The sequence below is a fragment of the Microcaecilia unicolor genome, chromosome 1 (genome assembly GCF_901765095.1).
Source record: "Microcaecilia unicolor chromosome 1, aMicUni1.1, whole genome shotgun sequence".
Taxonomy (NCBI): Eukaryota; Metazoa; Chordata; class Amphibia; order Gymnophiona; family Siphonopidae; genus Microcaecilia; species Microcaecilia unicolor.
The window spans coordinates 657,098,423-657,123,253 of NC_044031.1; the positions used below are offsets into that span (position 1 = coordinate 657,098,423).

Here is a 24,831-nt window from a genome sequence, read left to right on the forward strand (position 1 = left end):
CTGATAGCACAGCTCAGTACTGGCAAAAGCTACAACCTATGTTGAACCTGACAAGTGATATGATCCGAACAAATGTAGCATCACAGGCAGGGACTACTAATGATGTTTGTGCTTTTAAAGTAGGTGATCTAGTACTGCGAAAGAACTTTACACATAAAACATGGAAGGATCCTGTGTATGTAGGACCTTTTGCTATCACGGCCCTTACTCAGACCGCTGCCCGTCTGGAAGGTCATACTTCTTGGATACATTTAGCAGATATTCGACGAATTAATAACATTGAAATGGACAAAGAATAAACAAACATCATGTCCCTAAACATGATGGTATTGGACTGTTGGTGTTTGTTAATGGACAATGAACACATATGAGAATAGACTTGTTACAGTGCCAAAATGTTGAATTTGACTGATTGTATCATATGTGCCCACATCCTTGTCCTTGCCAGCTATGATGAATGGGACTACAATGATAAAATTGAGTGGGCACCATGACTGTGATCCCAATAATACCTGTGTAAGGGATGATGAAAACCTTCATTGGACAAATGAGACTATTTATATTGCTTATGGACAAGTGCCCACAGACATCATGTTGGTGTCTGATTAATAGTATGACAACTGAACACATTCCCCTGATAAAGTGCACTTACACGCAGAATGTTGTAACAACTGATTTAATGAATGTTATGCTTTTAATTTGTGTAATTTTTAATGCCACATTAACTAATGCAATTGGGCATTATCCTTATAATTGTTCTTATATGAAACATAAGAATGACAGTGTACTTCCCTTTGATGAAACTCACTGTCTGTATTCAAAAGAAATATAAATTTTGTACCCTAGTACAATTGAATCTGTTTAATGCTGTGTAACATGTATTAGCATGTTTGCAAAGATGTGCCAGGATGCTTTTAAAATGATAATGATAACTGAAATCAGCAATGAATAGAACGTTAATATGTCAGCCAAAAATATTGAAAAAGCGTGCAGAAACTGAATGCCACAAACAAAGGGGGGAGGAAATTAGAAGGGAGGTAAGGAAACAGACTGGAGCTAAAACAGATGTTTGAGTCCTGGAATACCAGGCCTCAAAAGGGAGGATTTGTTGAACAAAAGTATGAAAGATTTGTTGAATAAAAGTATGAAAAATGCGGAGTGGAAGGCTCCATGATTACAACAAGCTGTTTTAACACTAACCCTCCTGAGGCATGAAAAGAATGTGGCAACACATTAGCCAAAGGCAGGCTCCAGAAAGTCTGTGGGCTAAAAGGTAGGGGGGTAATAGAAAGCAGATGTTCTGCACATGATTAACAGTTTGTGGTATTCAGAGACTTGCACAGGAATGTTGTATGAGAGAATTAGTCAGAGGCCCGGTATAAAACTAGAGGGAAACAAAGAGGTAGTAAGCATTTTTGAATTTTTCTTTGTCTGTGTATAGAATTTTGATTTGCCTTAAGCTTGCTGTAAATTGCTTGTGTGTGTAGATATGCTTTGAGTATAGAAATGCTTCCTGACTACCCCTATTGATGGTAATCAGCTTGTACACTAAACAAATGAGTAAACTGTTTATATTAAATATGAAATTCGTCTGGCGTTCTCTACAAAAGTGGCGGCATCCTTTTATACAACTTCCAGGTTTGTCTAGGCATGCACAGAAGAGCCACACTTACTGCAAGCCCTTTGTTCACATGTGCTAGGCATAATCATCTCATTGCTTTTGGTTTATTAGCACCGATAACTGTACATATCATTTGCATAAGAGTTCTCTTGAGCATTGCTTAGCTATATTTCTGTGTTGTACTATGTTTTTTTCCACTGAAGGTTTTAGCGCCCAGCTTTGAGCATTGGCCTCCTAGTACTGTGAGAGGCAATCCAGAAGAAGCAGACACTCAACTCACACCCTCCCCTCCCCCTCTGTTCCTATTTGGTATCTCTCTCTCTAAACCCAAATCTCAGCCCCAATACAGCATCTCTCCCTCATTCTCAAACTCCCCACCCCCACGTCCCACCTTCCAAATAGAAATTTTGCCCATCCCAAGTAATCTCCTCCATCCCCACCTGTACCCATAACCTTCAGTAGTTATTTCATTTAATTATGTTACTGAAGTACGAATTCTACCTAATTAGTATTTCCAAATAAGCAAAGGCACTTTATTAATTTTGAAATATTAATTGGGAAGAATACATACTTCATAAAGGAGTCTCTTCCACAGCCTCTAATGTATTCTGTATGTGTAAGGGTTCAATCTAATTCTCCCTGAATAATGTTTGCATTACTTTGTTTGAACCACATATTGAATTTGTGCTCGCTCTAATTGACTGCATTTTTTACTACATCAAAATATAGAAGTCTTCATGCAAGCACGGCAGATCATATACAAAAAGAAAGAAAATTTAAAAGAGAAAGGTGGAAGAAAATTTAAGAAATTGCATAGTACAACTGCTTAAGGAAAACATACATGTGCCAGAATGAACCACCAGAAAACCAAGGGGGAAATTCATCAAGAAGTATTATAGTGTTAGCTAAAATGTTCAAGCAAACTTCGCAGTATTGCTGGAGAGAATGTCAGGGGGTGGGAGACATCTGCCCAAAAATAAAACATATTGGAAGGTACTGCTTTGGCAACTCAGCCTAATGCTTGGAAAGGAATACCCAGCCACTGCGGAACATTGTCTATTGCACTTTCGCCCCAGGGACTCTCAATAACCCTGCATTGTCTGGCCACAACCTTCCTGATAGTGGGCAAGATAATACTGGCCTCAGCATAGAAGAGCCCGCATATGCCACCAGTGATAAAGGTGGTACACAAAATGGACTATCTATACCAGATGACAAAACTTACAGCAATACGGAATAGCCAAGTGACCCAATTTTATTAAACTCTGGGACAAATATAGAGAGTGGAGAGCCCACTCAGGGATTGACTTGGATGCTCCACGGCTGGTGGTACCATTGCTATAAAGGTTGAATGCAAGGAGTATTTCCCACATAAAAGAATGCTGAAGTTGCACTATATATGACCATGTAACTTTGTTTCAAGTAATAGGGATAGGGGAGGACACAGAGGGGGGGAGGGAGGGGTACGAGTTATGATATATGTGTATAGCTTAACAATATGCTTTATTTATTTTTGTTACATTTGTACCCCGCGCTTTCCCACTCATGGCAGGCTCAATGCGGCTTACATATTATATACAGGTACTTATTTGTACCTGGGGCAATGGAAGGTTAAGTGACTTGCCCAGAGTCACAAGGAGCTGCCTGTGCCTGAAGTGGGAATCGAACTCAGTTCATGTTCTCAATAAAAATATTGGGGGAAAAAAAAGAATTGTTATGGTAGCTGGTTCAAATCCCACTGCTGCTCCTTGTGATCAGAGAAATATCCAGAGTACCTGAATGTAACTCACCTTGAGCTACTACTGAAAAAGGTGTGAGCAAAATATAAATAAATAAATGGTCTTAAGGCACATTAAGGGAATTAGCACATGGAGCCCCGTTTACTGAGCTGTGCTGTAGGCATGCTACATTTTTAATGTGCGCTAACAATAGAGACATCCATTATATTTCTATGGGTGTCTCTAGCATTCACACACACTAAAAGTTTGCACACTTACAGCGTGTCTTAGTAAACAGGGCCCATGGCCTTTTAGTATGCGCTAATTCCCCTAATGCACGTAACACGTTAAGGCTATAAACACTGCAGTTAGCACAGACTCCTGGCACCAGGCTAGAAGTATAATCTGAGCAGGAACAATAACTACCACCAACAGAACCTGACACTTTCTTTCCCTTTATAAATTCATTTTACTATTACTATTATTATTTTATAAGTTATTTCTTTCTGCACCACTTTCTGCTCATATTCAGTGGTTCCATTCAAATTGCTATACTCATTATACATGGATAAAGTGGTGGAATTGCCTGCTAGTGTATTTTAAAACATGGAAACAGATGTTAAAACATAAAAACAATAACGTGATACTTTTTTTAAAAATCAAACTAGCAGTCCATATATGCAGTAACTGTGTCACCATTCATGCATATATGGTAGACCTCTTATTTAGCTAGCTTAAGTTATATTCAAAGCAGCTTAATTTCATGCTGTATAACCTATGCTGGTCTGTAGTCTGCTGTCCTTAACTACCCAACCAATGCAAATTAAAAAAAAAAGAATAAAATAACTCCTGGTGCATTAACACCGCTTTGGTGGTAAACAGCACCGTATAATAACTTCTCCCAGTACTCGCTTCAATAACTCACTCAACCTAGCCGCACTCCTGTACCCAAGCTGATGCAAGGGACCAACGACCGGCGCGCGCGCCGTGGGTGTGTGCCAACCTCCACGAGTAACGTACCTATCTGGTGGCACTTGGAGAGTTGGAGATCGTCAAGCACACGCATGCGCCCATAGATCAGGTGACTTCTGATGCTGCTGGGAGGTGGATGTGACTGTCAGTGTGCCCTTGGTTATAGAGGAGTTTTCCATGTTTTAGTTTGTTTGATTTCTATTGATAACTCTTGGTTATATAAATCTCCTCCTTGGTATAAGCTTCGCTGTATGAGCCCCGGTAGAAAGCAAGTGCGGCTGCGCTGAATATATCACATGGAAATAAGCTCTTTTTCGTTACAATCACATCAGCAAGCAGTAATGATGAGTTTCCAGCGCTGGTACACTATGAGCCATGTACTCAAATATATTGCATAATAAGATACTCCTTTTGACCACACCCACAATTTCTTCGTAAGGTGGATGCTGCGCTTTCCTCGGACGCAAGTTACGCAACTTCCTGTTTCCGGCGGCGGGATGAGGGAGAGAGAGAAGTTGTGTAGTGTGTGTAGTACTGTATCATAGGGGACGGGGCATCACCGGAGAAGGAAAGCTGTGGGATTGTTAGTGGGCGATCTCAGGTATGAGTTTGATCAAAAGGGAGGGGTTGTTTGAGGGAGAGGGTGCAATATCGCGGCCAAGGAGGAGAGAGGAAGAGAGAGAGAGAGATGGCAGGTCATTCGGAGGGGAGGCCGATTCCCGAATGAGGAGCCCGGTCCCCCGATCCCCGAATGAGTTTTGATAGGGATGCTCGTTGTGTGAGAGTGTGAGTACAGTCAAATGTGCGTTGTTTGAGGCAGCAGTTTTGCAATTCTAAACGGTCGGTGTCTGATAATTGATATGAAGCCAAAATATTAAAACGCTTTGGTGTCTTTCAAAGTGTTCTATCATGGTCTTTGCCATCTTGAAATAATATTTATTTATTATTATTCTTGACTGAGGAGTAGTGGTTGTCCCATGTTTTTCTGTGAAAGCGCAGCATCCACTTCATAGCCCTAGAACAGGGGTGTGCAATCTATAGACACAGAGGGGTACATGTATGTCAGTACATTTTGTAATACCAAAACTGGAAATGCACAGTGCGCCATAAACCTGTGATAAATAATTTAACTAAAAACAATGAAACAAACTGCTAGCATGGCTATTATGAAAAATATTTGTGAAATACATTATTTAAAATTAGAGACTGATTGAAGTTTGGCTATGGGCCAAAACCAGCCCAAAAATTCAGCCATGTTTTGGCTGAAACTACTCTCCTACCACCCATAGGCCCTCTGCGGTCCTACCTTAGAAGGTCTGGTGGCTTATGTTGGGTAGGAGTGACCTTCAATCACCACTGCCTATGTTGGCTCCGCTGTCAAAATGGCTTCCAGGTGTCATGCAATTTCTTTTTTACCTTGGGTTTTGGCCAAAACTGTGCAGTGAATTTCGGCCACAGAGGTAGTGGAGATGAAAATGGTAATGGAATTCAAACATGCTTGGGGTAAACACACAGGAATCCTGTTTAGAAAGAATGGATCTATGGAATCTTAGCAGAGATTGGGTGGCGACACTGATATTTTGGAGAATAAAACCGGTGCAGGGTGGACTTATACGGTCTGTGCCCAGATCGTGACTGAATAGATATGGAGGGGCTGGAGTGTAAATTTTAAGGGGCTTCAACGTTAGCTTCAGAACTTTTAGTACAGGAACAGTGCTAGGCAGACTTTTACGGTACTAGGGTATACATAAACTTTTTTGTTACATTTGTACCCCGCGCTTTCCCACTCATGGCAGGCTCAATGCGGCTTACATGGGGCAATGGAGGGTTAAATGACTTGCCCAGAGTCTCAAGGAGCTGCCTGTGCCTGAAGCGGGAATCGAACTCAGTAAAATGAATTTATCTTGTTGGGCAGTCTGGTTGGACCGTTCAGGTCTTTATCTGCCATCATTTACTATGTTACTATGTAGATTTAGTTTTGGCCCAAACTGAAAAAATCCAGTTTCTGTCATCCTCTAAAATCTGCAAAACTCTGGATAATGACATTTACTGTTTGTTTCTCATGGGCTGCAGGTTGCTCACTCCGAACTAGATAAATAAAGATGCTTTGCATGCGCCAGTAGATCAGGTATATACTTCTGAAGTTCCCCGATTGTGAGGCCATTAAGAAACTGATCTTCCTTTGGAGTGTCATTCTGATTTTCTATACCTTATGTTTGGAGGTTTATTTTTGTCCTTATTTTCTTTGTGCATGTGGTGTTTTTTTTCTTTTTCTTTTAACTTGTAGCATCCATCTTTACATTTCGTTTTTGCATTCATAGAGGAGCATGTTGAATGGCTTTCCCTTGTGGGTTTCTATAGAGAGAGAGACATGTGATATGTGCTGACAGATTGCATGGTGGTATTTTGTGCCATAGATAACCTTTTTTCAGTGTAAAAAGAAGCTTTTCAGATCATAGTGGTGCTTTGGGGGCTTTTTACTAACTTTTCTATGCAGTTAATGTAGGAATTTTTTCATCCTGTCCACACATCTACATTTAATTTAATTCAGCTGCATGCAGGGAATTGGCAGGACAACACCCTACACCTGTGACAATTCTATAAATGGCACTCTGGTGCCAAAAAAAAAAAAGTAGGTGCTGAACAGCATTCTATAACGTTTGTTCTGGGAGTAATGCCCTTAACCCTAGAACGCATGACGTTAAAAATATACATATTAACGTCATGGGGGCCTTTTAGGCCCCCATGCACATAATGTACAAAAACACACTTAAATAACTTTCACAAGTTTATTTCAAAATTGCTCAATAAAATATGAATAGTGGACAACATTTTAATTATAATTTTTCACAGAAAACACCAAAAAATCTTTTTTTTTCCCAAATTTCACGCAAAGACATGAAAACACACAAAAAATGCATAGAAATCTATAGCAAACTAGCTGCAGCTACATTTTTATTCTAACTTTCTTTTCTATTATATTAGTCTTCCAAACAATTCTGACATGTTATTTTTTCAGAAGAGTGTTCTTTGCAAACAGTTTCCTTACAAGTGGAACAATATCGCTCAGTTTTCCTCTCTATGTTTCTTGGACACATGAAACAACGCTTTCGTTTTCTTTCTCCTGGCTCTGGAGTAATCTGAAACTGTACGCCACACCGTTTCATTGCTTCTTTAGTTTTCTTTGGCAAGCATTTCAAGTCGCTTCACTCTATCATGTGAGGTATTACAAGTTCATGACAAAGGTCCTTCAAGAATAAGCGTCTCCTGTCCTTCCTCTGTGCATGAAATTCAGGATGAGTTTCTGTATAAATAATGAATGAATTTAGGGCTGCTACATCAAGCATATTTGAAAATAGTACTACAGGCCATCGTTTTGTTTGCCTCTTACACGAATATTCTCCCACCATCTCATCCATTTTATCTACACCTCCTTTTGTTGCATTGTAATGCAGGATGATTTCTGGTTTCAATTTTTGGTTATTGCTGTCAACACTGCAATCGTGATGCATGGTACTGAGTAAAATTACAGATTTCTCCTTCTTTGCCTTGTAAGATACCAAAGTCGCTTTGTTATTGAATCCAAAGACACTCTCATAAAGTGCTCGCTGACGATTGTGTTTGAGTGCTGCTGGAATTTCTCGTCTGTTTTGCTTTATAGTACCAACAAGTGTAATAGCTTTTGCAAGCAGAAAATTGCCTAGTTCAACATTGGTGAAATAATTGTCCATGGTGATGTTTCTACCTGAATTGAATATTGGAACAGCAAGAGTTTTGACTATTTCAGACCCCAGATCCTTCTGTACTGGTGCACCAACCTCTTTGCCACAGTAGATTACGCCATTTATGCCATAATAATTTGCAGAATCACACATCCAGAAGATTTTTATACTGTACTTGGCTGGCTTGCTGGGCATGTATTGTATGAATTTGCAGCGTCCTCTGAACGGTACAAGTTGCTCATCTACAGTAACATTAGTACTAGGATTGTAAAGTTTTGTGCAATTTTTGATAAATATGTTCCAGATATAACTGATAGGGGCTAATTTGTCTGTTTCAAACCTCGCTGCACGAGTTCGCTTATCATCAAAGCGAATGATCCTTCTAATTTCCTCATATCTGCCCACTGACATTGTCGCCTTATAGTGTGGATCAGAAAGTGGGTCCAGAAATAATTCTCGTATTGGGACATCATACGATTTTTGACTCCCTGCCAGCAGGAAAAGTCCAATATATGCATAAAGTTCCTCTTTTGAGATATTTTTCCAGGACTTATTTTTTGCTGAAGCGATACGTCTTCCTTCTAGGTTTGAACATAATAGGACCTCTTCTGCAATATTGTCAGAAAAATAAGTACAGAATACATCTTTAGGGGTAAAGTAACTGGGACTTCCCACAGCTCCTTGAGCCTGTCTCACAATATTGTGTATTGGAGTACGTCCGACTAATGTAGGATTACTGTCCCAAAAAACATTCGTTTTGGATGTTCTACTTATCACTTCTTGAGGATCCACTAGATTCACTTCTTCATCATCAGAAGAATCACTGGATGAGGATGTTTGATTAGCTGGTGGCAGATATTCTTCATCAGACAAAGATAGTTCACTTTCATCATCGCTTTGAAACATAATCGCTTCAATCTCTTGGTCAGTCAGACACTTGGAGGAAGACTGTGCCATTGCTGACTAGATGTTAGAAAATGAAACAGATTTCCTCTCAACAGCTTATCTTATCACAGGTCCTTCAGCAATTAGCTCACAGTGTATACTGTCCTCAGTGTTCAGAGGACCTGAGGTGATGTCATGGCCTTATCACTCCCTCCAAAAATCACATGACATCCTCACATGTTATTATCCACACCCTGGCCCCTCCACCAGCATTACTGAGTACAAATAAAGTAACTTGAGACACAAACACTTCTGAGAACATGATAAAAACAGCGGGGGCCTAAAAGGCCCCCAATTCGTACAGATGTAGTTTTCACCAAACAAGCATTGTTACACCATAATGCCTATGAAAAAAAATTATATGAACAACTGGATATTATCAACAATGACATACTTGAGTAATACCTTGAGTTTCAAAATTCTAACTAAAGTAATTTTGCAGATAATAGCAAAAATGTAAGCATGGGGGCCTAAAAGGCCCCCAATATGCGTTCTAGGGTTAATAGAATAGCGCATAGTTCTGGGATTGTGTGCAAGTTTGGATGCATTACACCTACTGAAACCAGGTATAAATCCTGATTCACATCCCCCGAATTCTTTAAGACTGGAGCATTTTAAGGGAATTTCCCTGGTCTGCCCATGGCCATACCGGTAGAGGTGACTGACTTGGGGTACACCTGGTGATTCCAGGTTACTCCCCACTACCTCCTCACACAACTGGAAGAGAGCAGATTTCTGCTTATGTGGCATTCTGGAGGAGCGGGAGTGTCTGTGCGCTGCTGCAGCTGTCTGGATTTAGCCACTTGATCGGAATCAGAAATTGAGAGCTGAATTGGAATTGCTGGAATCTCGTGGAATTCATGAGATTCCTGCAGAGATCAAAGAAGTTGCCATGGGATTCCATGGGAGTGTAGTAAAAATCTCTGGTGACTTCAGAATGAGGCTTGAAATGCACTGAAATAGGCAGTTGGAGCACTAGAATAAGGCAGTCAAAACACTCATTGGTCCCAGTTTCAGTTCAGTTCTGTCTGGGGATTCTGTTTCCAGTTTCCTCTGTAGATTGGAATGACTCAATATCTGAATGGGGAGCAAACATGATCGTCTGTGCCTGGTGGCTCCTTTGTGCATCAAGACATCTGGGACATAGTTCAGGCTCAGTTGGATGTCCCAGATGCGCTAGTTCTATGATTCGACTGTACCCATTCCTGACCATGATGGGACTTAGTTTAAAACCTCCGGTCATAGGTCCTGTGGTTTCTGCTGTGATTAGGAAGACTATGGTACCCATGGATGGGGGTACAGAGCTCTGAAAGACCCTCATGGCTGCAGAAAGGAGATGTTACTGAAGCGTAGTTTTGATTTTTTGGCTTTAGTGGTTCAAGATGCCATCTGTGGAGGATTGGTACCTCGGGCATGCTTTCGGTGGTCTGAGAGGGTATTGGATAGACTATGGATGGGTTCTGCTTTCTTGGCGGATGCACTTTATGATTTGCTTAGGGCCTCGGCTAAGTCTGTGGCTTCATGGTTGGTCAGCAGTTGCAGCTTCTAAGACCAGCCTCAATAAGTTTCCCTTTTGGGATGCTTTATTGTTTGGTGACGAGTTAGATTAAGAGTCTAGGGGAGTCCAAGATGCAGAGACTGCCTAAAGATCATCCTAGGACTTTGGGCCGAGGTTTTGTGGCTGGTAGGGGCTTGATCCTCTGCGTTTTTGGTCTGGGAGTTTAGCTAGCTTGCAGAGATTTTTTTTCCAGTGGTCTCAGTACTTTTTGGGGGTCAGGCATGGGGGCAGAGGCGTTGGTCCAGCGGTTCAGTCCCAGGTTTGGGGCTCACAGTGAAGGTGTCGGGGCCCATCCTCAGATAGTTGTTGAGCTTGGTTGTGGGATTTTTATTGGAGGTAGGCCCAGATCGCCTCGAACCAGTGGGTTCTCAAAATTATTTGTGGCAGTTACACTTTGGGGTTTGCTCATCTTCTGCTGAACACCTTTCTGGTGTCTCCCCATTGGTCCCGTATGAAGGTAAAGGCGGTCAGTGATACCCTCGACAGGCTTATTCATCTGTGGGCGGTGTGCCCACTACCTTGGACAGAGTTGGGGACAAAAATTATCAAAACTATGGATCACCAACAACTAACTGACTTCATCAACACAACACATGTTCTTCATCCAACCAAACTGGATTTTGTCATCTCTTGGTATCGCCGCCTTTATCCATTATCATCTCGGCACTGTAAAAGTATTCTTATTCTGTCCCTTGACCTTTCTGCGGCTTTCGATCTCATTGATCACTCTGTTTTCCTCCAACACCTTCATAGCATCTGTCTGGTCGACACTGCCCACAAATGGTTCCAGCCATATCTCTCAGACAGGTCTTACACATTGCTCTGTCTTGCTGTTACTTCTACTCCTTATATTTCACCGTCGGGTGTTCCTCAGGGATCTGTCTTGCCCCCCACCTTATTTAATATCTTCCTTGCTGTATTGCACACCTTGGCCCAATCCATAGATCTTACACTGTACATCTGTGCAGATGATATACAGCTTCTTTGCTCTATCAACTATAAAAAAAATCCTCAAGAAATATCAAACTTAAACAATAAATTATCCCAAGTCACTAAATGGTTTCAGAATAACAGACTTGTCTTAAATTCCGCTAAATCCAAGGCACTTCTTTTTACAAAGGACCTTGATAAAACCTTATGTCAACTGATCACCCTCTCCAACGGTCCAGTTTTTTTAACCGACCACCCATATTCTCGGGGTTAAGATTGTTACCACTTTCTGCCCTCATGTTGCTTGGGTTACTTGCGATTCGCTTTACAGATTTCATCTAATTCGATCTGTTCGCTCCTTACTAGATCCTTCAGCACTCAAAATTCTAATTTACTCACTTATAATTTCACAGCTCTACTATTGTAATCCACTGTCAAGAGTCACTTGGAGCCAACACAGACTCTGTACTATCTAAGGGTCTCGTTCAACGCTGTCCAAGGCCAGGTTCTTCAGTCACAGAAAGGATCGCAGCTTGGAAGGAATCAATGCTTTCCTTTGTCTGTCCTCCCTGTCTTCTGTTGGGTCAGGTGATTCACATAGATCTGGTTATTTTGGAGGCTTCAGATTGTCCAAGAAGACAGTGGTATGTTGATTTGATGCACCTGTTGGTAGGGTCGTCCCTGAGATTTCCCGATTCGATAGACCTCCTTATGTAGGGAGCGATAGCCATGCCCAGATCCTGCTCAGTTTTGTCTTACTCCCTGGCTCTTGAAAGGACTCAGTTAAGAAAGAGAGGTTATTTGGCAGCAGTGATTGTCATGATGCTTTGCTTTCTACGTTGATCTACTTTGCTTGCGTATGTGAGGACTCGGAGGATTTTTGAGGTCTGGTACGCTTATCGTGACATGGTGCCCTTGCATGCCTCAGGATGGTTTTGACAAAGGTTTCACCCTCGCTTCTCTTAAGGTTCAGATTGCTGCTTTTTCTTGTTTTAGAGGCCAAGTCGGGGGAAAGTCCTTGGCAAGTCATCCAGATGTGGTACGATTTCTCTGAGCTGTCAATCTTCATCGGCCTCCAAGGTGAGCCACTTTTCCTTCCTGGGATCTTAGTTCTCTCGGCTGTTATCTGTCCTCCCTTTGAGCCTCAGTCTGCTTGTTCCCTAAAGGATCTGACTCTGTAAACTGTGTTCTCCGAGGACAAGCAGGCTGCTTGTTCTCACGACTGGGTTGACGTCTGCGGCAGCCCCCACCAACCGGAAGAAGCTTCGCGGGACGGTCGGCACGCAGGCCACGCCCACCGCGCATGCGCGGCCGCCTTCCCGCCCGTGCGCGACCGCTCCCGCCAGTTACTTTTTTCCCGCGACTGAGAGAGTGGTGCGTTTGCCTCTCTCTCTGTTCAGCCGCCGGATTTTCGACCGCGTTTACGCGGATCGTCGCTTGGACCGTTCGGTTCCCTCTGTTTTTTGTTTGTATTGTTTAAAAAAAAAAAAAAAAAAAAAGAAATTTCTTTTTGCGCGTGTGGAGCACGCGCTCCCCCTTTTCCCTCGCTTTCTAGCGGGGACGCCACGTTGCGGCCTAGTGGCCGCTCGGTCGGTTGATTTTTTCGTGGTGTGATTTTAGCCACCATTGCCGACTTTGACTTCGCCGACGCGATTTTTCCGTCGATGTCCTCGAAGGTCCCGAGTGGATTTAAAAAGTGTGGTCGCTGCGGCCGGCCGATCTCGCAGACCGACACCCACGCTTGGTGCCTCCAGTGCCTCGGGCCGGAGCACAATCTCAAGTCGTGCGCTTTGTGTCTCGGTCTCCGGAAACGGACTCAGGTTGCGAGGCAAGTTCTGCGGGACCGTCTTTTTGGAACTTGCGCCGGCCCCTCGACGTCGACCTCGACAGCATCGGTATCGAAGGCCGGTTCTTCGGTACCGGTATCGATGCCCGAGACATCGGCACCGATGGCAGCGACCCCAGGAGAACAGGTCCCGTTGGCCCGCCGGTCCGCCGGTGAGAGTGGGGTTGAGAGGCCGCGTGGGCAGTCGGCCCCGGTCACTCCCTCACCTCGTGAGCCACGGGACCGAACCCTGTCGGACCCGGTACCTCGAGACCGAGGGGGATCGACCTCCTCCTCCTCCATGCCCTCCGGCACCGGTGACGTGCACCGGAAAAAAGATAAGAAGCGCCGTCACCGGGAGCCCTCGGTGCACCCTGAAGAGGAGTCGACGCCGAAGCGTCATCGCAGAGAGGAGAGATCTCCGTCGGTGGTGGAGGTACCGACGCGTCGGGGTTCCGGCACCTCGGTGCCGTCTCCTGGCCCCCAGCAGCTTCTGGCACCGACACCCTTACCGGCCCCACCGCCTTTCCCGGCAGCGGGCCTGGACGAGTGCCTCAGAGCCATCCTTCCGGGGATCCTGGAAGGGCTGATGCGCCAGGCTGTGCCGGCGTCGGGGGTGCTTGCGCCCCCGGCGCCGATGACTGTGGCGCCGGCGAGCTCTAGCCCGGCGCCGGGGCTGTCGGCACCGCCGCCGCTTGCGGTGCCGGTCTCGACCGCCACGCAGGTGGAGTCCCCGTCGACGTCGATGGAGGGAGCTCCGTCCCCGCCGGCGCGGGAGTCCACCGCTCGACGACACCGAGACCTTGGTGCCTCGACGTCGAGCCGGGCCCGGTACCGGACTCAGCTACATGAGCTAATGTCCGATACCGAGGATGAGGACTCGTGGGGGGAAGAGGAGGACCCGAGATATTTCTCCTCAGAGGAGTCTACGGGCCTTCCCTCGGACCCCACGCCGTCACCGGAGAGGAAGCTCTCACCTCCTGAGAGTCTCTCCTTTGCCTCCTTTGTGCGGGATATGTCTATAAGCATTCCCTTTCCCGTGGTCTCTGTGGAAGAGCCGAGGGCCGAGATGCTCGAGGTCCTCGACTATCCATCACCACCTAGAGAGTCCTCCACGGTACCGCTGCACAATGTCCTGAAGGAGACGCTGCTTCGGAACTGGGTGCGACCACTAACTAACCCCACCATTCCCAAGAAAGCAGAGTCCCAGTACAGGATCCACTCTGACCCAGAGCTCATGCGGCCCCAGTTGCCCCATGACTCAGCGGTCGTGGATTCTGCTCTCAAGAGGGCACGGAGTTCGAGGGATACCGCCTCGGCGCCCCCGGGGCGGGAGTCTCGCACTCTGGACTCATTTGGGAGGAAGGCCTACCAATCCTCCATGCTCGTGACCCGCATCCAATCTTACCTGCTCTATATGAGCATCCACATGCGGACCAATGTGCAACAGCTGGCGGACCTGGTCGATAAGCTCCCGCCGGAGCAGTCCAGGCCTTATCAGGAGGTGGTCAGGCAGCTGAAGGCGTGCAGAAAGTTCCTGTCCAGGGGGATTTTTGACACCTGTGACGTGGCATCTCGTGCTGCGGCCCAAGGTATAGTGATGCGCAGGCTCTCATGGCTGCGTGCCTCTGACCTGGACAACCGCACCCAGCAGAGACTGGCTGACGTCCCTTGCCGGGGGGATAATATTTTTGGCGAGAAGGTCGAGCAGATGGTTGACCAACTGCATCAGCGGGAAACCGCTCTCGACAAGCTCTCCCACCGGGCGCCTTCAGCACCCGCCCCCGCGGGCGGGCGTTTTTCCCGGGCTCGGCAGGCTGCACCCTATTCTTTTGCGAAGCGTAGGTACAACCAGCCGGCCCGAAGGCCTCGTCAGGCACAGGGACAGCCCCAGCGCGCTCGTTCTCGTCAACAGCGTGCGCCTAAGCAGCCCCCTGCGCCTCCACAGCAAAAGCCGGGGACGGGCTTTTGACTGGATCCACGGGAACATAGCCGCCCTACAAGTGTCCGTACCGGACGATCTGCCGGTCGGAGGGAGGTTAAGATTTTTTCACCAAAGGTGGCCTCTCATAACCTCCGACCAGTGGGTTCTCCAAATAGTGCGGTGCGGATACGCCCTGAATTTGGCCTCCCTGCCTCCAAATTGTCCTCCGGGAGCTCAGTCTTTCAGCTCCCATCACAAGCAGGTACTTGCAGAGGAACTCTCCGCCCTTCTCAGCGCCAATGCGGTCGAGCCCGTACCACCCGGGCAGGAAGGGCAGGGATTCTATTCCAGGTACTTCCTTGTGGAAAAGAAAACAGGGGGGATGCGTCCCATCCTAGACCTGAGAGGCCTGAACAAATTCCTGGTCAAAGAAAAGTTCAGGATGCTTTCCTTGGGCACCCTTCTGCCAATGATTCAGAAAAACGATTGGCTATGTTCCCTGGATTTAAAGGACGCATACACTCACATCCCGATACTGCCAGCTCACAGACAGTATCTCAGATTCCGCCTGGGCGCACGGCACTTTCAGTATTGTGTGCTGCCCTTTGGGCTCGCCTCTGCCCCACGAGTGTTTACAAAGTGCCTCGTGGTGGTAGCGGCCTACCTACGCAAGCTGGGAGTGCACGTGTTCCCATATCTCGACGATTGGCTGGTCAAGAACACCTCGGAGGCAGGAGCCCTCCGGTCCATGCAGTGCACTATTCAGCTTCTGGAGCTGCTGGGGTTTGTGATAAATTACCCAAAGTCCCATCTCCAGCCAACTCAGTCTCTGGAATTCATAGGAGCGCTGCTGAATTCCCAGACGGCTCAGGCCTACCTTCCCGAAGCGAGGGCCACCAATCTCTTGGCCCTGGCTTCGCAGACCAGAGCGTCTCAGCAGATCACAGCTCGGCAGATGTTGAGACTTCTGGGTCATATGGCCTCCACAGTTCATGTGAATCCCATGGCTCGTCTTCACATGAGATCTGCTCAATGGACCCTAGCTTCCCAGTGGTTCCAAGCCACCGGGAATCTAGAGGATGTCATCCGCCTCTCCACCAGTTGCCGCACTTCACTGCTCTGGTGGACCATACGGACCAATTTGACCCTGGGACGTCCATTCCAAATTCCGCAGCCCACGAAAGTGCTGACGACGGATGCATCTCGCCTGGGGTGGGGAGCCCATGTCGATGGGCTTCACACCCAGGGTCTGTGGTCCCTCCAGGAAAAGGATCTGCAGATCAACCTCCTGGAGCTCCGAGCGATCTGGAACGCACTGAAGGCTTTCAGAGATCGGCTGTCCTGCCAAATTATCCAAATTCGGACAGACAATCAGGTTGCAATGTATTACGTCAACAAGCAGGGGGGCACCGGATCTCGCCCCCTGGGTCAGGAAGCCGTCGGTATGTGGCGTTGGGCGTGTCGGTTCGGCATGCTTCTCCAAGCCACGTACCTGGCAGGCGTAAACAACAGTCTGGCCGACAGACTGAGCAGAGTCATGCAACCGCACGAGTGGTCGCTCCATTCCAGAGTGGTACGCAAGATCTTCCGAGAGTGGGGCACCCCCTCGGTGGATCTTTTCGCCTCTCAGACCAACCACAAGCTGCCTCTGTTCTGTTCCAGACTTCAGACACACGGCAGGCTAGCGTCAGATGCCTTTCTCCTTCATTGGGGGACCGGCCTCCTGTATGCTTATCCTCCCATACCTTTGGTGGGGAAGACCTTACTGAAGCTCAAGCAAGACCGCGGCACCATGATTCTGATAGCGCCCTTTTGGCCCCGTCAGATCTGGTTCCCTCTTCTTCTGGAGTTGTCCTCCGAAGAACCGTGGAGATTGGAGTGTTTTCCGACTCTCATTTCGCAGAACGACGGAGCGTTGCTGCACCCCAACCTTCAATCCCTGGCTCTCACGGCCTGGATGTTGAGGGCGTAGACTTCGCTGCGTTGGGTCTGTCTGAGGGTGTCTCCCGGGTCTTGCTTGCCTCTAGGAAGGATTCCACTAAAAAGAGTTACTTTTTCAAGTGGAGGAGGTTTGTCGTTTGGTGTGAGAGCAAGGCCCTAGAACCTCGTTCTTGCCCTGCACAGAACCTGCTTGAATACCTTCTGCACTTATCAGAGTCTGGCCTCAAGACCAACTCAGTAAGGAATCACCTTAGTGCGATTAGTGCTTACCATTATCGTGTGGAAGGTAAAGCCATCTCTGGAGAGCCTTTAGTCGTTCGATTCATGAGAGGCTTGCTTTTGTCAAAGCCCCCTATCAAGCCTCCTACTGTGTCATGGGATCTCAACGTCGTCCTCACCCAGCTGATGAAACCTCCTTTTGAGCCACTGAATACCTGCCATCTGAAGTACTTGACCTGGAAGGTCATTTTCTTGGTGGCAGTTACTTCAGCTCGTAGGGTCAGTGAGCTTCAAGCCCTAGTAGCTCATGCTCCATATACAAAATTTCATCACAACAGAGTAGTGCTCCGCACTCACCCAAAGTTCCTGCCGAAGGTGGTGTCGGAGTTCCATCTTAACCAGTCAATTGTCTTGCCAACATTCTTCCCCAGGCCGCATACCCGCCCTGCTGAACGTCAGTTGCACACATTGGACTGCAAGAGAGCATTGGCCTTCTACTTGGAGCGGACACAGCCCAACAGACAGTCCGCCCAATTGTTTATTTCTTTCGACCCTAACAGGCTAGGGGTCGCTGTCGGGAAACGCACCATCTCCAATTGGCTAGCAGATTGCATTTCCTTCACTTACGCCCAGGCTGGGCTGGCTCTTGAGGGTCATGTCACGGCTCATAGTGTCAGAGCCATGGCAGCGTCGGTGGCCCACTTGAAGTCAGCCACTATTGAAGAGATCTGCAAGGCTGCGACGTGGTCATCTGTCCACACATTCACATCTCATTACTGCCTCCAGCAGGATACCCGACGCGACAGTCGGTTCGGGCAGTCGGTGTTGCAGAATCTGTTTGGGGTGTAAATCCAACTCCACCCTCCAGGACCCGAATTTATTCTGGTCAGGCTGCACTCTCAGTTAGTTGTTCTTCGTAGGTCAATTTCTGTTGTACCCTCGCCGTTGCGAGGTTCAATTGACCTGGGTTATTGTTTTGAGTGAGCCTGAGAGCTAGGGATACCCCAGTCGTGAGAACAAGCAGCCTGCTTGTCCTCGGAGAAAGGGTATGATACATACCTGTAGCAGTTGTTCTCCGAGGACAGCAGGCTGATTGTTCTCACCTACCCTCCCTCCTCCCCTTTGGAGTTGTGTTTCATATTTTATTGCTTGTCATTCAACTGGCGGGAGCGGTCGCGCACGGGCGGGAAGGCGGCCGCGCATGCGCGGTGGGCGTGGCCTGCGTGCCGACCGTCCCGCGAAGCTTCTTCCGGTTGGTGGGGACTGCCGCGGACGTCAACCCAGTCGTGAGAACAATCAGCCTGCTGTCCTCGGAGAACAACTGCTACAGGTATGTATCATACCCTTTTTTGATTGCCGTGACTTTGGCGAGGCATTTGTTGGAGTCGCAGGCCTTCTCGTGCAGGCTTCCTTTTTTGGAGTTTTCAAGAGAGAGAGTGGTGCTTCACCCAGTTCCTGCCTTCCTTCCACTTGAATCAGTTGGTGAGTTTGCCCATTTTGGGCAGCGTCTTCAAAAGCTGGATGTGAGGAGAATGCTCAGGCAGTGTTTGCAGAGGACAGAGGAGTTCCGGCGTTCTGATAGGCAGCTGCCGTAAAGATTTGGTGGTTTCTAAGGCTACCATTGCATGGTAGATTAAAGAAGCAATTGGTTCTGCTTATCTTCTTTTGGGCAGAACAATTCCAGATGGTGTACGAGCCTAGTGGTTAGGGTGATGGACTTTGGTCCTGGGGAACTGAGGAACTGAGTTCGATTCCCGGCAGAGGCAGCTCCTTGTGTCTCTGGGCAAGTCACTTAACCCTCCATTGCCCCATGTAAGCCGCATTGAGCCTGCCATGAGAGGGAAAGTGCGGGGTACAAATGTAATAAAAATAAAATTCCGTGTGTGGTCAGGCCTCTTCTTGGGCTGAATGTTCTCTCGTCCCTCTGTTGGAGACCTGTAAGGCGGCAACATGGTTTTCTCGGCATTCCTTTTCCTGTTATTACCAGTTGGATGTGCAGGCATGTCAGGGAGCCATTTTTGGTGAGCAGGTGCTGGTGGGGCTGCTCGAGTCCTTCATGTGAATGTACTGCTCTGTTACTTCCCATCAGTCATTTTCTGGGCCAGTCCAGAGGGACGCTAAAGGAGAAATTGGGTCTTACCTGATAATTTGCTTTCCTTTAGTCCCTCTGGACCAGTCCAGATCCCGCCCTTTTATATAATATTTTCGAAGAAGTGAACTGCTTAGTTTATTCGTACACTTGTCTTTTCTGCAGGGTGAGGGGGAAGGGGAATTAGAATGATTGCAGGAATGTGCATGAGACACTGTCGTGGTGTCCAATTGCAGTACTAATCGATGTTCAAGTGACTGTTGTGGAATTTGCCGACTGCACAGACGCAAGTGTTTTCCTTTTTCCTACTTTGACCTTATGATAATACTGATTCTGTCTGAGGCTGAGCAGGGGTGTTATTGGCTCTCACAATAGTCGGAGTTTTCAGTCTTCACCTGCTGATAGGCGTGCACATTCAGGTTCAAAAATGGCTGTTTGCGCAAAACATCCATAGTCTGATTTAGATGTCATATTGAAAATGCCCCTCTTTGTCTCATGAAATGTAAATATAACAGTAAATCGCATTCATTTTCTTGCCATTTGGTCCAGTTTTAGAGGATGTAGTAAAACTTCTTTGAAAACCTGTCCTGTTAGTAATATATGTGATCTACAAGTTTTATCTTGGAGGCTGCCATGCTCGGTGTAACATTCATAAGGTAGTTTGAACCAGTGACACAATTTGCTACAAAGGGTTCAAGGCATATCTGAGAAATTCTTACCCCCGCCATGTAAATATACTTTCAGAGAAAGTAGGAAGGTTGCGTAGTCTTAATGTAAGAAATGTTTTCAACATGTAGCTTTCAAAAACAAAGCTCTTTTGTTAGTAGGTTAAACGGTTTCTTTCCTAAGAACAGACTTTAGTTTCTCGCTGTAACTCATTAGAAGGATTTGTATGGATGCCTTTGCTGTCTAAGATTTGTGTATTTTCCATAAGATTCTTACTGTTTCAGGGATCTAAAGTATTCTGGCAGAATTTTGTTGGCTTACAGATTTAGCCTTTTATGAGTTACCTTGCCATGCACAGACTAGGTGCAGAGATGCTGGCTGAAGCAGTCTTTGGAATGAGGAGTGTTCAGTAATTGCTAGGTATCTTTGAAGTTCTTGAGAGGAATAACATCTTAACATCCTATTCACCTATTTTAATCAATCCCAAAATAAATGTACTTCCTAATTCCTTATTTGTTCTGTTTGTCTGGAATAGATTGTAAACTTTGTCGATCAGGGACTGTCTTTTGGTTGTTTGTGTGTGTACAGTACTGCATATGTCTTGTAGAAATGAGGAGGAGTAGGTAAGGACCATCCTAGGTCTAATGTGTGAAAGAAAAATTTCTCCACTTGTTAAATAGGTTTCTTGGCTTTCTATGACTTTCTTAGTTATATTACATTTTCATTTATTTACCGACGTCCTTGAATAAGGTTTGTTCTGAAACAGTTATCAGTAAAGTGAGAAGTTAGTAAATAGTGACAGATGACAAGCGTGGTCCATGTTGTCTGCCCTGTAAAGTGATTAGGGTTGTAACTGATACATTGTGCAGATTATTCCCTTCATTGCTTTTTTTGAAGTGTGAAACTAATTTTTGTTTTGGTGAAGCATACAATATTTTTCTTATTATATTTGGGTCTTGGTCTTTTCTGACAGCATGGTGAGAGACGTAAAATTCAGCCTCTGCTGCAGAATTGAATGGTCTCTTGTGGAATTGCCAGAGACCAGGGAGGGGTCCTGGGTGCTTGCAGCTGGCCAGGTGAGGCATGCATAGGTATGCACCTCATATTTGGCCTCCTGTGTGTGTGCACATGAGCTTCCCATCCTCTGATCTTTCTGTGTGCATTGGTTAGTTGGCAGGAAGAGAAGAAGAGATTTGGTACTGTGGGCCATCTCATATTTATTTGGAGCATGAGTCACTGTGGTATTCTACACAGTTAAAACCCTCACGTTCTGGGCAGGAAAAGAGGAGGACTTGATCTGAGGCACTGGTACCACTGCTATTTTTCTTCCCCTCCTGATCAATCAGTGAGAGGAGGAGAGTGAAAGAATGAGAATTGACCGGGGGGGGGGGGGGGGGGGGGGGTTAATGCTCAGTTTTCCTCCCTTTCCTCTTCCCATCCCTATGCTGATTTTTCCTTCATGTATATCAGTATGACTTTGCAGCTTGGGAAGAACACATAATTGAGGCAAGTGAGCCAGTGGTAGCATATCTATAGGGAGGAATGTTCTGTCTTCTGCTGGTGAGAGGGTAATGGCCAATAAGTCTGGCCCATCCTAGGTGGAATGGTGATAAAGCTAATGAGGGGGTACAAAATTTTCCTTTTTTTTTTTTTTTTTTAAATATCTGTTTTTTTTTGGTGTGTGTTATAAATAAGAATTCACTTAGTTTTCCACTGCTTTATAACAGTCCTGTCACCACATTCAGTTGCTACTGAGAATCCATAGCAGGTTGTATTTTTAATCTGGATTCTGTAATAAATGTTTGCATATTCCTTCCTCAGTTTCTCTGCATTGCTGTGACTTCTCTGATCTGGAGGAGGTGTGACGTGCTCCAAGTTCTTCCTGTTCTCTAACAGTTGTGGAACACCATGGCAGGTGAGAAGGTCCGACTGTCTTTTATAGTGTTGCTGTATCTCCTGAAATGGGGGCAGGCTTGGAGGAAAATCTGGAGACTAGAACTGAGATACTCTCTCTCTCTGAGACAATTTGTTTTTCAAGTAAATAAGGCCAGGGATGTGATAGCAGACTTTCTGTGAGTCCTCAGTTAAGTAGTAGCACCCTAAGGGAGGTCATGTTTATACTGCTGTTTTGAATTTTTTTCTGCAGTTGTTTCATCGCTTCACCTTTGTTAATTGCGTCAAGTAGAAAGGATGTGATACCAGGTGTAGATAAAGTGCAGATGGATTGTCCTCCTCATTTCAGTGTTGGGACGTGCTTCCAGACTTAGTGCCTTGCAGAATTCTTTATGCCCTTGTACACTTTTCACAATCTACTATCTTAAAACATTGGCAGGAAAGGTGGTATATTAAATCCAATAAACCATACAGTTCAGAATGCACTAAAATAAAAGTTTGTTTTATAGAGCTACACAGCATACTCCACACTATTAGTATGAAATAATATAATATAAAAATATTCAAAAAGTAATTTAGAATAACAAATCAAAAAGTCTTCACACCCCTTAACTCAATACTTGGTGGAAGCCCCCCTTTTGTAGCAATAACAGCCATAAGATATTAGGATAAGTATTGATCACCTTTGCACAAGGGGACGGTGCAGGCTTTGCCTCTTTCATTCTTCTTGTCAGAATAGTCCAAAGTTCTTTTAGGTTGGCTGGGGATCATCTGCAGACTGTAGTCTAAGTCTTGCCACAGATTTGCTATTGGATTCAGGTCTTGTCTTTGACTGGGTCATTTAGGGGCACTTTTTTTTCTGAGCCCACTTCATTGTTGCTTTTACTTTAGGATTATTACCCTTCTAGAAGGTGAGTCTTCTCACCAGTCCATGCAGGGAAAAACTGCTTTCAGGTTGGGCCTCTCTCTTTATCAGATGGGAAGGAATGTGAGGAATTTGGCTTTTACTCTGACTTAGCTTAGAATGCAATTCAGGTTTTAACAAAAAGTATGCAGTTTACTATTATACTGATGCTAGCTAAAATAATATAATACACGGGAATACAATGCCATGCCTAGGCAACTGCCTGGGCATCAGCTAAACTAGGATACTGCACTAATAACATGGTGTTCAAACTAGGGTGCATGTGTGTATGTGTAGATATAGATACAAAAATAAGTAATTTGTTATTAGGTGATTGCCTAACTTCCATATAGTTTGATTTGTTGCAGTTCCTATCACCCTCTTGCCATCCTTTTATAGTAACTGGAGTGGAGTAATCTTGAAATTATTAAACAGTTAACATTTTCTCCAATCACTAATTTGGACTTAGATACCTTTCTGCCTAGGTGCTATTGTATAACATTGAGTGCCCAAATAGGCATATTTTCAAAGCACTTAGCCTTCCAAAGTCCCATAGAAACCTATAGAACTTTGGAAGGCTAAGTGCTTTGAAAATGAGCCCCAAAGTGTCTTGCATGCAACCCAAAAGGACCATGGGAAGGGCATGGGTGGGTCGGGGGCATTCCAGAACTTTAGGCACAGTGTTATAGAATACTGGGGTTGAGCACCCAACTTGTGTGCGCCTGGTTTCAGCAAGCAAAGTCCTCAGCCCAAAGTTGAACATAGGAATCCATACTAAGCGCTATTCTATAAAAGACGCTCAGCTGGAATGCCCTTTATAGAATAGCACTTGGCGCAGATTTTCCCAGTGCGTAATTTTGAATGCCATTTACTGAAACTGGCCCTGTATGGATGTAATAATTAGGGGGGGAGGAGTGGAGGAGTGGCCTAGTGGTTAGGGTGGTGGACTTTGGTCCTGGGGAACTGAGGAACTGAGTTCGATTCCCGGCACAGGCAGCTCCTTGTGACTCTGGGCAAGTCACTTAACCCTCCATTGCCTGCCTCATTGAGCCTGCCATGAGTGGGAAAGCGCAGGGTACAAATGTAACAAAATTAAAATAAAAAAATAGGGATGCTCTCTATATGTGAGAGTGACTTATAAACAAGTGTATTTTATATTTCCCTAGATCAGGGTCAGTCACTCCAACATTACTTATTTATTTGGATTTAGTTCACACCCTTTTCAGTAGTAGCTCAAGGAGTGTTACATTCGGGTACAGTAGGCATTTCCTTGTCATTGGAGGGCTTGCAGTCTAATTTTGTGCCTGAGGCAATGGAGGATTAAGTGACTTGTCCAAGATCACAAGGAGCAGCGGTGGGATTTGAACCAGGCTTTGCTGGTTGTCAGTCCAATGCTCAAATCTGTAGTCTATTCTTACACAGAGAGAAAAGAATTATCTCACACAGCATGGTGTGCTTACACATGAACTGTATTTACTTCCCTAGATTAGGGTCAGTCACTTCACTAGGATGTCTGAAACAGAGACTGTGGAGTTGGAACAGCTGTAGAATTTTTTTTTTTTTTACCAGTATTTTCCTTCTCCTTTATTCATGCTTCTTGCTCAGTTGAAACTGGAATTTACTGGGGCTATGACATTATGAGTCTTCATTCATAACTACCTAAGGGTGAGGGAGTTTCTCATTTTTAACTTTCTTCCCTGTCTCATTTAGCCCAAGTGGTGTAACCATAGACCTTGGCCAGAGACTACAGTACAGCACTACTTAAATTCTGACTCTGACCTCAAAATGTCACTGTTGTGTGATGATTGGGACTCCCTCCCCTCCAGGGACTGTGAATATTGCCTTGTGAATCCATAGCCAGCCTGGAGCTGAACCCAAATCTCCTACATGGCTGAGGATGTACA

At 45.6% G+C, this 24,831-nt stretch overlaps 1 protein-coding gene and 1 long non-coding RNA gene across 2 annotated transcripts in view; one reads left to right on the forward strand and one right to left on the reverse strand.

Annotated features, from left to right (window-relative positions):
* Positions 1-4,352, reverse strand: part of LOC115460584 — a 78,110-nt gene extending 73,758 nt beyond the window's left edge. Inside the window, exon 1 of the long non-coding RNA XR_003940519.1 lies at positions 4,265-4,352. This is a non-coding gene — a long non-coding RNA (uncharacterized LOC115460584). The remainder of the gene's footprint in view (positions 1-4,264) is intronic.
* Positions 4,353-4,810: 458 nt separating this feature from the next.
* Positions 4,811-24,831, forward strand: part of SCAMP5 (secretory carrier membrane protein 5) — a 48,838-nt gene continuing 28,817 nt past the window's right edge. Inside the window, exons 1-2 of the mRNA XM_030186629.1 lie at positions 4,811-4,912; positions 21,952-22,045. Coding sequence (XP_030042489.1) covers positions 22,039-22,045 — 7 coding nt within the window. The 5' untranslated portion in view covers positions 4,811-4,912; positions 21,952-22,038. The remainder of the gene's footprint in view (positions 4,913-21,951; positions 22,046-24,831) is intronic.